This window comes from Epinephelus moara, chromosome 10, assembly GCF_006386435.1.
Source record: "Epinephelus moara isolate mb chromosome 10, YSFRI_EMoa_1.0, whole genome shotgun sequence".
NCBI lineage: Eukaryota > Metazoa > Chordata > Actinopteri > Perciformes > Serranidae > Epinephelus > Epinephelus moara.
Window position 1 is genome coordinate 41,177,774 of NC_065515.1, and position 13,802 is coordinate 41,191,575.

General features: G+C 45.4%; 1 protein-coding gene across 1 annotated transcript in view; it reads right to left on the reverse strand.

Moving 5' to 3' along the window:
- LOC126396968 (uncharacterized) overlaps positions 1-12,377 on the reverse strand; it is a 105,661-nt gene extending 93,284 nt beyond the window's left edge. Inside the window, exon 1 of the mRNA XM_050055378.1 lies at positions 12,189-12,377. Within this exon, the coding sequence (XP_049911335.1) occupies positions 12,189-12,339 (151 nt within the window). The 5' untranslated portion in view covers positions 12,340-12,377. The remainder of the gene's footprint in view (positions 1-12,188) is intronic.
- Positions 12,378-13,802: the final 1,425 nt, after the last annotated feature.

Consider the following 13,802-nt stretch of genomic DNA (forward strand, 5'->3'; position numbering starts at 1 on the left):
AGTACATAAGATGCCCATCCTTTTCTGTTGACAAAGTCCCTGTAACCATCACTGGGCGCCAGGATAGGGATGTGGGTTCCATCAACACATCCGATTATTTGAGGGATGTGGAACTTGTCTTCAAACTGCTGGGCTATGGCGCAGGCTTCTTCGAGGGTTGGAACTTTGATGAAGTGTTGTATGAGTTGTGTCACCATGCCTTTACAAAACATGTACACAAACTTCATGACGGTCGACTTGTGGACACCAAAACTGATTCGCCACCAGCCTATACTCTCCAGCAAGCACGGTGTTTTGGTAGGAGTGGAGGACCCATCACGCTGAGACCAAGGACAGATGCTTGCTGAATGACAGCCCATCGTCGTTTTCTCCTCATGGAGAATAAGCACAGGACAGCAGCAGTGTGTAGCCTATTTTGCAGGCTTAACAGCTCCCACATAAGGACAGCCCTGACCGTTAGCATCGCCTCCATATTCTTCTTTGTGTAGCGTTGCCATGGTGAAGAAGACAGGATGTTTTGAAATTAACAGGAAGTTTCTTCTTCTTGTTCTTCTTTTCGGTGTTGTGGCGAGTGGCAACCAGCGTTAAGGTGCATTAACAGGACATTTGAGTTTTACGTCATGGACTTGGACAGAAATCCGACTAACGGACTGAATCATGTCAACCAGGGTTTTCTGATTATCGCATTACTAAAGTGCATGTAAACGCGTCAGATCAGATTATTACCATTACCTGATTATTCCCAGTTATCTGATTATTGTGCGCATGTAACCTTGCTCATTGTTGCTTCTGATCTTGTTATAGGATTTGTTGACCATAAGAAAATCTAGAATACACAAGGCTTCCTTTATGTTATTCATACTTGAAATTCATATTTATGTCAATAGTACATTCATACAATGCCTTTGGATGCAGTAATGGACTCTGAAAACAGCACAAAACAAATAATATTTTTTTCTGAAGGCTGACTTTGATGCAAAAGCTTTCATGCTTACACTACATATTTCCAGAAAGTTTATTCCTACACACTGTAAGGCAGCTGCGAGATCCTTTACTGTGATGACAATAAACACCATCAAGCAACCCCTCTGTCACCACATGCTGATGGCTGTATTGATGAGGCAGGTCACTTTTCTGTCGCATTCAAATCCATCACTTGCACTCTGCGGACCTCCCATCATCACTAGAAATAAGCTGTCATTTTGGATCAGCCCGATCATTTTTCATGATTCTCATATCAGTCCTCTTCAGTGCTCTCCCACCACCCTCTGAAGATGGCTGAGGGACATATGGCGTAAGTAATTACACATGTCATCATAATCTTTTTCATATTGTCTGTGTTCTCACAGCTGCTGAGGCATGTAATGTAATGACTCAATAACTTGTGTTACAGACAGACATACAGACAGACAGGAACATGGACAAAGTAACACTAATGGACATTTAATGGCATTTTGATTTTGATGCCTCATCCAGTTGTCCCATCTTTTGCACGTTATAATCCAACACACCAAAGTCTGACTACACAAACTCTACAGAACATTGTTTATATCTCAAAAAGTTGCCAAACAAAATTGCCACACTTAGTGGGGTCACTTCCCAACTTTTTGCACATGTTGCCGTAAACACAATCTCTGACCACTGAAACCATCAACCTTTTTGCTTTGTTCCCCTTTTTTCAAAATGAGTGTCACATTTCCACCACTACATGCCTGGCCATCAGGCAACAGCTGCAAAGACAAAGCAGAAGGTGTAGTCTTGATTGCGCATAACAGACAGAGCTACAACAGTTAAGAGCAAGTTTAAATTTAATTTAAAATTTAAGACTTTTTTAATGACACTCAGAATAACATTTAGGACCAATGCTACAGTAATCAAACTGTTCCAGTTGAGGCCATGCCACAAAATTGTACTTAAATCTAATTTTCTCAAAGTTATCCCCTGTGACAACAAGCTTGCAGACAGTGGATCCTCTGTTTTGAGCATTCTGACGAACAATACCAAATATGTTCTGCTATCCTGATCTGTTAATTCGAGAGGCATTTGGAAAATATATATTTTAAAAAATCAGTTATGTTGAAGGGTCTTTCAAAAGACCCTTCATGATGGATAAAAACAAGGACACGTGTACCCGGCCCGGAGGGTTACCGGGGCCCCGCCCTGGAGCCAGGCCTGGGGTTGGGGTCCGTGGGCGAGCGCCTGGTGGCCGGGCCTTCGCCCATGGGGTCCGGCCGGGCCCAGCCCGAACCAGCTACATGGGCTCGTCCCCCTGCAGGCCCACCACCAGCAGAGGGATCCAGAAGGGTTCGGTGCAATGTGGATTGGGCAGCAGATCAAGGCGGGGGCCTTGGCGGTCCAATCCTCGGCTACAGAAGTTGGCTCTTGGGACATGGAATGTCACCTCTCTGGCGGGGAAGGAGCCGGAGGTTGTGGAAGAGGTTGAGCGCTACCGGCTAGACATAGTCGGCCTCACCTCGACACATAGTTCCGGCTCTGGAACCCAAGTCCTTGAGAGGGGTTGGACTCTCTCCTTCACTGGAGTTGCTCCGGGTGAGAGGCGGAGGGCCGGGGTGGGCTTTCTGATAGCCCCCAGACTCTCTGCCTGTACGTTGGGGTTTACGAAAGGGTTGCTTCCCTGCACCTTCGGGTTGGGGAACGGGTCCTGACTGTCATCTGCGCTTATGCGCCGAACAACAGTTCAGAGTACCCGCCCTTTTTGGAGTCCCTGAGATGGGTGCTGGACAGTGCCCCGACTGGGGACTCCATTGTTCTGCTGGGGGACTTCAACGCTCACGTGGGCAATGACAGCGGGACCTGGTGGGGCGTGATTGGGAGGAACGGCCTGCCCGATCTGAACCCGAGTGGTGTTCAGTTATTGGACTTCTGTGCGGGTCGCAGTTTGGCCATAACTAACACCATGTTCAAACATAAGGATGTCCATCGGTGCATGTGGCACCAGGACAGCCTAGGTCGCAGGTCAATGACTGACCTTGTAGTCGTATCATTTGAGCTGCGGCCATATGTTCTGGACACTCGGGTGAAGAGAGGAGCAGAGCTGTCAACTGATCACCACCTGGTGGTGAGTTGGATCAGATGGCGGGGGAAGACGCCGCGCAGACCTGGCAGGCCCAAACGAACAGTGAGGGTCTGCTGGGAACGCCTGGCGGAAGAACCTGTCCAGATGATCTTCAACTCCCACCTCCGGGAGAGCTTCAACCGCGTCCTGAGGGCAGAGGGGGACATTGAGTCCGAATGGGCCTCGTTCCACTCTGCCATTGTCGAGGCGGCGGTTGCGAGCTGTGGCCGCAAGGCCGCTGGGGCCAGTCGCGGCGGTAATCAGGCGTCAGGCTGAAGAAGGAGGCCTACAGGGCATGGTTGGTCTGTGGGTCTCCGGAAGCAGCTGATGGGTACCGGCGGGCCAAGCGGAGCGCAGCGGCGGCAGTCGTGGAGGCAAAAACTCGGGCGTGGGAGGAGTTCGGTGAGGCCATGGAGGAAGACTATCGATCGGCTCCAAAGAGGTTCTGGCAAACCGTCCGGCGCCTCAGGGGGGGAAGGCGGCAACTTGCTCACACTGTTTACAGTGGGGGCGGGGAGCTGCTGACGTCAACTGGGGACATTGTCGGGCGGTGGAAGGAATACTTTGAGGAGCTCCTCAATCCCACCAACACGTATTCCAGTGAGGAAACAGAGACGGGGGTCTCGGGGGCGGGTCGTCCAATTTCTGGGGCAGAAGTTGCTGAGGTAGTGAAACAACTCCGAGGCGGCGGAGCCCCGGGGGTGGATGAGATTCGTCCTGGATATCTCAAGGCTCTGGATGTTGTAGGGCTGTCCTGGCTGACACGCCTCTACAACATTGCGTGGACATCAGGGGCAGTGCCTCTGGAGTGGCAGACTGGGGTGGTGGTCCCCATTTTCAAGAAAGGGGACCAGAGGGTGTATTCCAACTACAGGGGGATCACACTCCTCAGCCTACCCGGTAAGGTCTACTCCAGGGTGCTGGAGAAGAGGGTTCGGTCGATAGTTGAACCTCAGATTGAGGAGGAGCAATGTGGTTTTCGTCCCGGAACCGTGGACCAGCTCTTTACCCTCGCCAGGGTGCTGGAGGGGACCGTGGACCAGCTCTTTACCCTCGCCAGGGTGCTGGAGGGGGCATGGGAGTTTGTCCAACCAGTCCACATGTGTTTTGTGGATTTGGAGAAGGCTTACGACCATGTCCCCAGGGGCATCCTGTGGGGGGTGCTCCGGGAGTATGGGGTTGGTGGCCCCTTGCTAAGGGCCATCCAGTCCCTGTACCGAAGGAGCATGAGTCTGCTTCGCGTGGCCGGCAGTAAGTCGGACCTGTTCCCTGTGAGGGTTGGACTCCGCCAGGGCTGCCCTTTGTCACCGGTTCTGTTCATAACTTTTATGGACAGAATTTCTAGGCGCAGCCGAGTGGTGGAGGGTGTCAGGTTCGGTGACGGGAGGATCTCGTCCCTGCTTTTTGCGGATAATGTGGTCCTCCTAGCTCCATCGAACAGTGACCTCCAGCTCTTGCTGGGACGGTTCGCAGCCGAGTGTGAAGCGGCTGGGATGAGAATCAGCACCTCCAAGTCTGAGGCCATGGTCCTCAGCCGGAAAAGGGTGGATTGCCCACTCCAGGTCAGGGGGGAGGTCCTTCCTCTGGTGGAGGAGTTTAAGTATCTCGGGATCTTGTTCACGAGTGAGGGTAGGATGGAGCGGGAGATTGACAGGCGGATTGGGGCGGCGTCAGCAGTGATGCAGGCGCTTAACCGGTCCGTTGTGGTGAAGAGGGAGCTTGGCCAAAAAGCGAAGCTCTTGATTTACCGGTCGATCTACGTTCCAACCCTCACCTATGGTCACGAGCTCTGGGTAGTGACCGAAAGAATGAGATCACGAGTACAAGTGGCCGAAATGAGTTTCCTCCGCAGGGTGGCTGGGCTCAGCCTTAGGGATAGGGTGAGGAGCTCGGACATCCGGGAGGGACTCGGAGTAGAGCCGCTGCTCCTCCACATCGAGAGGAGCCAGTTGAGGTGGTTCGGGCATCTGGTAAGGATGCCTTCCGGACGCCTCCCTTGGGAGGTGTTTCGGGCGTGTCCAACCGGGAGGAGACATCGGGGCCGCCCCAGGACACGCTGGAGGGACTACATCACCCGGCTGGCCTGGGAACGCCTCGGGGTTCCCGCGGAAGAGCTGACGGAAGTGGTTGGGAAGAGAGGACTGTCTGGGCTTCTTTGCTGAGGCTGCTGCCCCCGCGACCCGGACACAGATAAGCGGAGGAGGAGGAGGACGACGACGACAGTTATTTTGAGATTTTACAATGCAACCAGGGCTCTAGCTACTGATTATTTTAGAAGTCCAGTACTGTATTTTATCGATTAATCCATCAAATAATGAATCATCAGATAAGAAATACCTTCTCTATATTAAAGAGCATTAGTAAATATACAGTATAAGAGAAAATAAGACAGATCTCTGGAAACATGATCAATTAATTGGTTTCCTTAATAGAGAAACTGCCATTATTATTGCTTAATGCTCCAATAGCCACTTACACCACCTGATAATTTGCCTTTTGTGGTATTTCATATCCCACTGTGAGAGGAGTGCTGTAGGTGTGTGTCTGTGTGACTCTGTGACTGATAATAATACTAATGAATGAAGCTCAGACTTTAACAAACTGACTGCAACACTTTAATTTCTATGGTTTTAGGTTAGCTCAGTTTTAAACACAGGAAACAAAATGATGCAATGTTTTTAAAAGGGAATCTCTACCGATTTTCAGATGGCTTTGTGTCAACGCAATTTGTGCAGTTTGTCCAGTTGAACGGAGTTTGTCTTCTCTCTGTGCTGCCTGGCACTCCACACTCCTTCACCTGCAGGGGTCTCAGGATTTCCCTTCAGACATTTGCCGGTGGATGAACGGGGGAGATCCAGGCACCAGCAGCCCAGATGTAAGCTGATGTTAATGCTAACTAGTGTCTGGTACGCTCAACTGGATGCTTTCTGTTGAGATGTTGAAGTATTGACATGGTGTTACTTTGGTAAGCTAGTTCAGTTTTACAATAGACACACTATACAGAGTTTTCATGTTGTTTCAGCATGACATGATCCCAAACTTTGGACACTTTATGTCGTTTTCTCTGTTCTGTCACCTCTTTTCACCCCTCGCTACGTATGAAATTTTGTCATCGAATCACATCTTCTACAATATTTTGAGCATGGAAGTCTGACACGTCCTCTTAACGTCACCTTCCACAGTATAAGCGCGTTGTGCCATTGCAATAATCCTCGGTACAAAACACAGTGCAACAAACAATGAAGCCTCAATGCAGATAGTTTACACAGATGATTTCAGGTTTCAGCCCTGAATGCAACATCAAAACAAAAAAAGATTACTAAAATCATGAAGATTTTAGTAATCTTTTTAATACTAATGAAGGCCTTATTCTTAGATTTACATATTCATTGGCTTTTTTTTAAGGATCTGCAGGAATGCTGATAGATTCAAATAATTTGAGTCACTTTTCAAACAAAAAAGCCAAACATTTACTGGTTCCATCTCTTAAATCGCGAGGAACTGCTGCTTTTCTTTGTCTTACACAGTAAAATAGCACACTCAACTGGATATCTTTGGGTTTCAGATATAATTAGACAAATCAAGACATTTTATGACATCATCTTGGGCTCTGGGAAATTGTGATTGGCATTTTTCCCCTATTGTCTGACATTTTACAGACAAAATGAATAATGGATTAATGGAGAAAATATTCAGTACATTTATCGGCAATGCAAATAATCCTTAGTTGCAGCCCAAGGGCAAACTGCACAAATCTGGGAAAGAATTCATGGAGACCCAGAGGCAATTCCAGCATGGATTACTCCAACTCCAAGTGGTTCTGAGGGTGAACTCAACTTTGAATGAGAACTTTAGTGACTAAACCACAATACCATTCCTTACAGTCAATAAGCCATCTTTAACAGTGATCTTTGAGAATGCTTTATCTGACCACTTATTGGTATGAGTCAAAGTGCAACAGCTGACCTTCGCCACAGGTGTAAATAGCTCTAAAAGAACTTAATTAGCTTTAATTTAGTGAGTGTTACTACTTTCGCCAAACCCAAAACTCGGCCACTAGCCAAAACTGCAACACTACAACCATAGTTCTTTCTCACTGCAGACACTGTGACTTGTGAAAGTAGGCAAAGCACAGGTGTTAGTAATAATGTTAACAATGACTGGAGGAAATGGAGTCTGAGTTCTTTGCTCAAGGGGACCTCAATAGCAGCTGTTGGGATTGGAGGGAACTTTAATCATTCACTTGATAACTATTTTAACTTAATTTCCCAACTGGCTCAGTCACCCCAGGGACTCAAGCTATCACCTCACTAACCTCTAGGCTATAGAGCCAGCTACATTTGATGATATACACCGATCAGCCAAAACATTTAAAGGGCCAGTGTGTAAAATGGGTTGAAAACAGTGACATCAGTGGTCAAATTCTAGATTGCAGGGCTCACTCGCCAACCCCTCCCGTCGGGTAAATGACGGTGGCCTCGTAGGACCAAAAGCCTTGCGCAGACACGGGTTTTTCAGGAGTAGGTCTACCTAGCGACGAGGTGAATATTTATTTAGAAATCTAAACCATGTTACGATATTGTAATGAATCACTCACGAGCAGGAGACCAGAGTAGCGTTCGGGAAAAAGGCCCGTTTATTTGAGCACTCCAAAAACTCCAGTAACACTCCAGGGGGTAGCACGTAAAAGACTCCGTCCCAAACTCTGACTCTTCTAGCGTAACACACACACTTCATACACACATACTCACTTACAGTACCCAGCGGGGCAGCCCTCCCCTCTCTGCTCCACCAATCTCCAGCCCGCACACTGACTGACAGCGTAGCCTGTAAACAGAGCTCAGCTGTTTATTTAGCCTAGCAATATCTCCGGACTATAGTAGCTGCAATGGACGACTTTGAACGCGATTTTGAAGAGTTTCTTGTAGCGGACACAGACCCAGAGCCATACCTGTTTGAGCCGGAGCATACAGATGAGGAACTCCATGTGTTTGATGCTGAGCGGGCGAGAAGAGAGGCTGAATGCACAGAATGGGATTCGGTGCTACTGCTACCATCGTTGGGGAGATATATCATCAGGAGGAAAAGCGCCGCAGAGAGTGCATCACAAGGAGTGAAGTTGCGTCTTCTTTTCCTCGCAGATGACGGTTCGGGTTCATTCTCTCCTGTTGCGTGGTAAGTGTGGTCCATTCGCAAACTTTATAACTAAAAAAACTTTTCACTACTCTCTATCGACGAACTACTAACACTCTCTGCTGTTTCCTCCTCCTTCTTCCTTCCTTCCGCTGTCTTCGTTGGTTTATTTATACACGCGAAACGCGTTCTCTGGCTGGCTGGATTGTCCACTCGGGCTGCCGTACATACATGGCGGCGCAAGATGGCCACCTCTCTAAAGCAAGGCCCTTGCTATATATATATATATATATATATATATATAAAAGCATAATTATAAGGCTACGAAAACCAAACGAATTTTATTTTATAGCGATTATACACTTATATAAACATATTTATGGGTAGAATATTCAGATTCAGATTCAGATTTGACAATAAACCATGCCAAATATTACACACTGGCCCTTTAAAGCACTGACAGGTGAAGTGGTTCTGGCATTCATGTGGATGCCACCTGACATGTTCCACCCACTCAAACACTGTTGAGGTGTCGACCTGGCTTCTTAATTTCCCTGGTCCCAATCTGCACATGGATTCTTTTGATGTGCCGGTACCCCAGATGTACCCCTAATTCAAGGTGGGATCTCCTTGGATCAGACTTGGCTCTGACCTGTCGAGGCATGGACACAGGATCTGTGGGAGTGTCCTGCAGTGTCTGGCACCAGTGTTGGTGGTAGATCCATTTAGTCCAGTGGGTTGTGAGATGGGTTAATGACACGTGCCACAGATGCTCATTCAGATTGGGATCTGGGGAATTTGGAGGCCAGGTTGACATTTTGAGATCTTTGTCACATTCATTGTGCCATTCCTGAGCGATGTTTGCAGTGTGGCATGTTGCATTATCCTGCTGGGGTCCACTGCCATCTGGGAGTACTGTTGCCATGAGGGGGGGGTACTTTGTTTGTAACGGTGTTTGAGTGCGTGGAACATGTCAGGTGGTATCCACATGAAACTCTCCCGCATAGTTAACCAGGCCACCAAAATCATTGGATCACCACAAACTCCCCTTTTGGAATTGCAAAAGGAAAGCCACCATGATCACAGAAGACCCCTCTTACCCCCTCCACCACTGCTCTCAGTTGCTGCCATCAGGGAAACACTATAAGTTTCCACTGGCCCGGAAAAACATTTACAAAAAAATCCTTCATCCCCTCTGCAATAACCACTTTCAACAACCAGAGATAGACACATGTTGCTTTTTTAACAGCCCGTTTGTATGCTTTGGTACTGTGCTTTTAATGTTGTTTTAATGTTTCTGTATTTGTACTTATGAGCCTGTCAAAGATGAATTTCTGTCACACTGTGACAGACAATAAAGTCTATCTATCTATCTATCTATCTATCTATCTATCTATCTAAAATGCCAGAACCAAAGGTTTCCCAGCAGAACAATGCATTGGAACAAAATAGTCAAAGTTATTCACTTCACCTGTCAGTGGTTGAAAAGTTTTGGCTGATTGGTGTATGAAGAAGTCATTGTATAGTGTGTCATAAAAAGTCATAGTATACTGAACAACTATTGGCCTAGTTCAAACTTATCATTTTCAAGTAAAGTTGTTGAAAAAGTTGTCTACAGGCAACTTGGCAACTTTTTAAAGCTGAACAATTGCTTTAATAACTTTGAGTCAGGTTTTTGGCCCCATCACAGCACTGGGACTGCACTGATTAAGGTAATAAATGACATTCACCTGAACACCAAGTCAGGCAAAATCTCTGTTTTAGTGCTGTTGGATTTGCAGTAAGTGCTGCTTTTGACAGAGTGGGCCACACAATTTTGTTTCAGAGACTAGAAAACTGGGTTGGGCTCTCTGGAATTGTCCTTAGGGTTAAGTCATATCTTCATGACAGGAAGTACTTTGTCTCAATTAGTAACTATAAGTCAGAGCAGATGGCCTTAACATGAAGGGTCCCCCTCTCGTTTAATCCCTATATGCTTCTATCAGGCCAAATCATACAAATTAATAAAGTCAACTAACATGATTATGCAGATGACATGCAAATATTCATATTGCTTTCATCAGGTTATTATAGATCTGTAGAATGTCTTTGGCACTGTACTGAGCAAATCTATGATTAGATGCATCAACATTTTCTCAAGATCGACATAATAACTAAGAGTTAAACAACCAACCTTGGTGTTATCCTGGACCCACATCAAATCTGCCTACTACCATTTAAAAAAACATTGCTAGAGTCAGAGGAATAATGTCAAAGCAAGACCTTGAAAGGCTTACAAATGCCTTTATTTCCAGTAGATTAGATGACTGCAGTGGCCTGTTTGTAGGCCTTTAAAACAAGCTCTTTGGCAACTTCAACTTGCTCAGAATGCTGCTGCTCAGGTCCTGACAAAAACTAGGAAAATATGACCACATTGGTCCAGTTCTAAAATCCTTACACTGGCTACCTGTCACTCAGAAAAGCGATTTCAAAACTTGTTGCCTGTGTATAAATCACTCTGTGGTTCAGCGCCCTAATGTATCTGACATGCTTGTGACATATGAACCTTCTAGGAGCCTTAGGACATCTGTGGCCGGCCTACTGACCGTCCCAAGAGTTAGAACAAAACATGGTGAAGCAGCATCTTGTTATCATGCAGCACAAACCTGGAATAAATCTCACAGATGATGTCAGACAGCCCAGACTCTGACCACTTTTAAGTCAAAGCTAAAAACATTTCTTTTTTAGACTGCCTACTCCACCCGGTAATGAATGCAAAAGTATATTAAAACTTTTTTTCAGATTTTAAGTAATCAATTTTTTTTTCTTTGCACCTCTTGTCTGCACTTTTGCTACTTTTAATTTAATTTATTCTTTTTAACTGAAAGTCATTAAGTCATCTTTTTTCTCCTTCCTCCTGTATTGTAAATATGTATCCTTTGGTATGTTTTATATGTATTGCTCTGTAAAGCACTTTGTCCTGGTGTATGAAGTGTTATACAAATACAGCTGCCTTGCCTATGGTGTATCATAAAAAGTCAAAAAAGTCAGACTGACTTTTTTATGACTTATATCATGACACTATATTACACTAGTGTAATATTGTGTCATGATATAAGTCATAAAAAAAAGTCACTGTAAGCCTAGCAATAGTCTGGTGGGTGTACCCTGCCTCTCACCCTGTGTCAGCTGGGATAGGCTCACTTCTATAGTCTTGACAGCTCATTTAAAGGCACATTTTCTGAATACAGACCATGTTAATTTCTTGGAGTAGCCTACTAAGCATTTTGATATTTCAAAGTATTCATATATTAGCCATAGGCATTCCTGCTTCATTATAAATACAAATTGTAATCATAGGCTACTTTTCATAATATGGGACTTTTAAATGGCCCACACTAGCCACTGAGGCCAGTAGCCTACTATACTTTAGCGAAACATTAGCTTGTTGGAGAACATAACAGATACGGCAGCTTAATTTTATGTTGCTTTACAAACCTGTAGCGCAAATCCAAGAGGCACTTAACGTTACTTAAATAAAATGTTAACTTTTAGTAACAGTTCACACCAATAGTTTAATACTTGTAAATAAACCCAACAAAAAAGGGTTAAATTTTAAATAAATAAGCATTACTTGGTTTGTTAAATGCATGCCGAATTAAATGATATGCTCAAAGGATTCATTGATAATAGGTAAGGTAACGTTAAGTATCTTTATTGCAGTATAAGCAACATTTATTTATTTATTTTCCACTGTTTCTTCATGTTTGTCCTCGCGAGCGTTGTATCCCGGTCCGCCCCCACCCCCAACCCCCTCCATACCCCGTTAAATGGAGGTCGGGTTCTTCAAGAATAAGATAAACGTGCATTTATTCTATGGTGAGAAAGCTAATGTCGGTCAGACTAATGTGGCAGACACATTGTCAGTGTTTCCTGAGCGGGCTCGTGAAGCCTGTGCCGGTGTTTGGCTCTGAACGTCGTGTTGTGTGTCGGTACTCACAGCACTGCAGGTAAATAAAGCGCAACTTCCAGTGTTTATCCTGGTTTTTCCGCGTGATTTTGATGGACAGAGTGCTGAGACTGTTGTCGGGGATGGGACAGGGGCTTGTTTGGATTCTTATCTCCTCTGCATCGGTCGCCATCATTTTCATTACCCTCTCTCTCTCCCCCCCTTCACCTCCTCTCTCTGCCACTCTCCTCCTCTCCCGCCCCTCTCTTTCGCGGCGCGTGAACGCGCACGGTCCTCCGGATGCTGCACGCGCCCGACGATGCTTCCTGGTCCTGTTCGAGGATGAGCAACGTGCAGCTTCAGGGCATTAAAATAACAGCCATAGCCTAATTTAACATACAGACAGGGAGCAGTCTGCTGGGTTACATGCAGCATCCGCAGCTACAGATTATACAGACGACTCTCTGTCCAAAAGCCACAGACACTTAAGTTCACTAAACCATAGAGTGCAGCTGGAATGGTTCACAGACACAAGTAGTGACACAAATTAAACCCTTTTACTGTTAACTTTACAGCAGCTCATTAGGTATGAATAAACATTAAGTGTAATGGTCCCACATTGCTCGATAATAAACTCTCAGAAAACTACAAAATAGGGACTCAGAGGAGACACAGGAAATATTTTTTTGCCACAAATTACATTTCTTGTTCAAATCTAGCTTACCTGGTCCCAGTGACAGCTATGCTTCCACTCCAGTGATGGAATTAAACTAAGTACTTGTTTCCATTTAATGCCACTTAATACTTCCACTCCACTATAATTCAGAAGCAAAATGTTATAATTTTTACCATGCTAGAACTTTAGTCACAACAGATTTAAATACAACCTTGTTTTTGCTCCCATTTTTCACAGGCTTAGGTAAAAGATCCAAGGCTCTTTTATGCACTCTATATTTCTCTCAAATTTTGGTCACAATTTTGTTAAAATCTGTATTAGTGAGCACTTCTCCTTTTCCAAGATAATCCATCCACCTGACAAGTGTGGCATATCAAGATGCTGATTAAACAACATCATTACTACACAGGAGTGGCTTGGGTGGTCACAGTAAAGGGCCGCTCTAAAATCACAGAACACATTGGGCCTCGTGCAGCTACAGGGTCAGCGTTACGGGTGGTAACTCACCCACAAGCAGGGCAAGCCTTTGTGCAACTTCGTATTTTAATAATTACTGTAAATGTATATTATCTTAACGAAATAAAAAATCAAAAAAAAAAAATTTTAAAAAATAATAATAATAATAAAAAAACAACAACACAATTTGTTGGTTATATTTGCATCACATCTCTGGGATTATGCTCATTGATCCAATGCTTGACCTATGACCTACTGGTTTGATTTGTTGCCATTACGTCAAGAGGTCAGTTAGCATTTTTCACAGCGAGAGCAAGTTATTATCGGTCTGAAATAACACCTCAAATGGAGGACGGATATAAGAAAGTGGTTACACGGTGCTGCCTCTTCAAGGCTTCCTCAAGCACCATCTATGGAAAAGGGAGCAAATGCGGCCGGCCACAGCACCGCTGCCCCCTAAGAGCAAGAGCCAGCTAGCAATGCACCTGCTAGCTTAAAGCTATAGTTGGTAATCCTGTTCAGAAACACTTTTT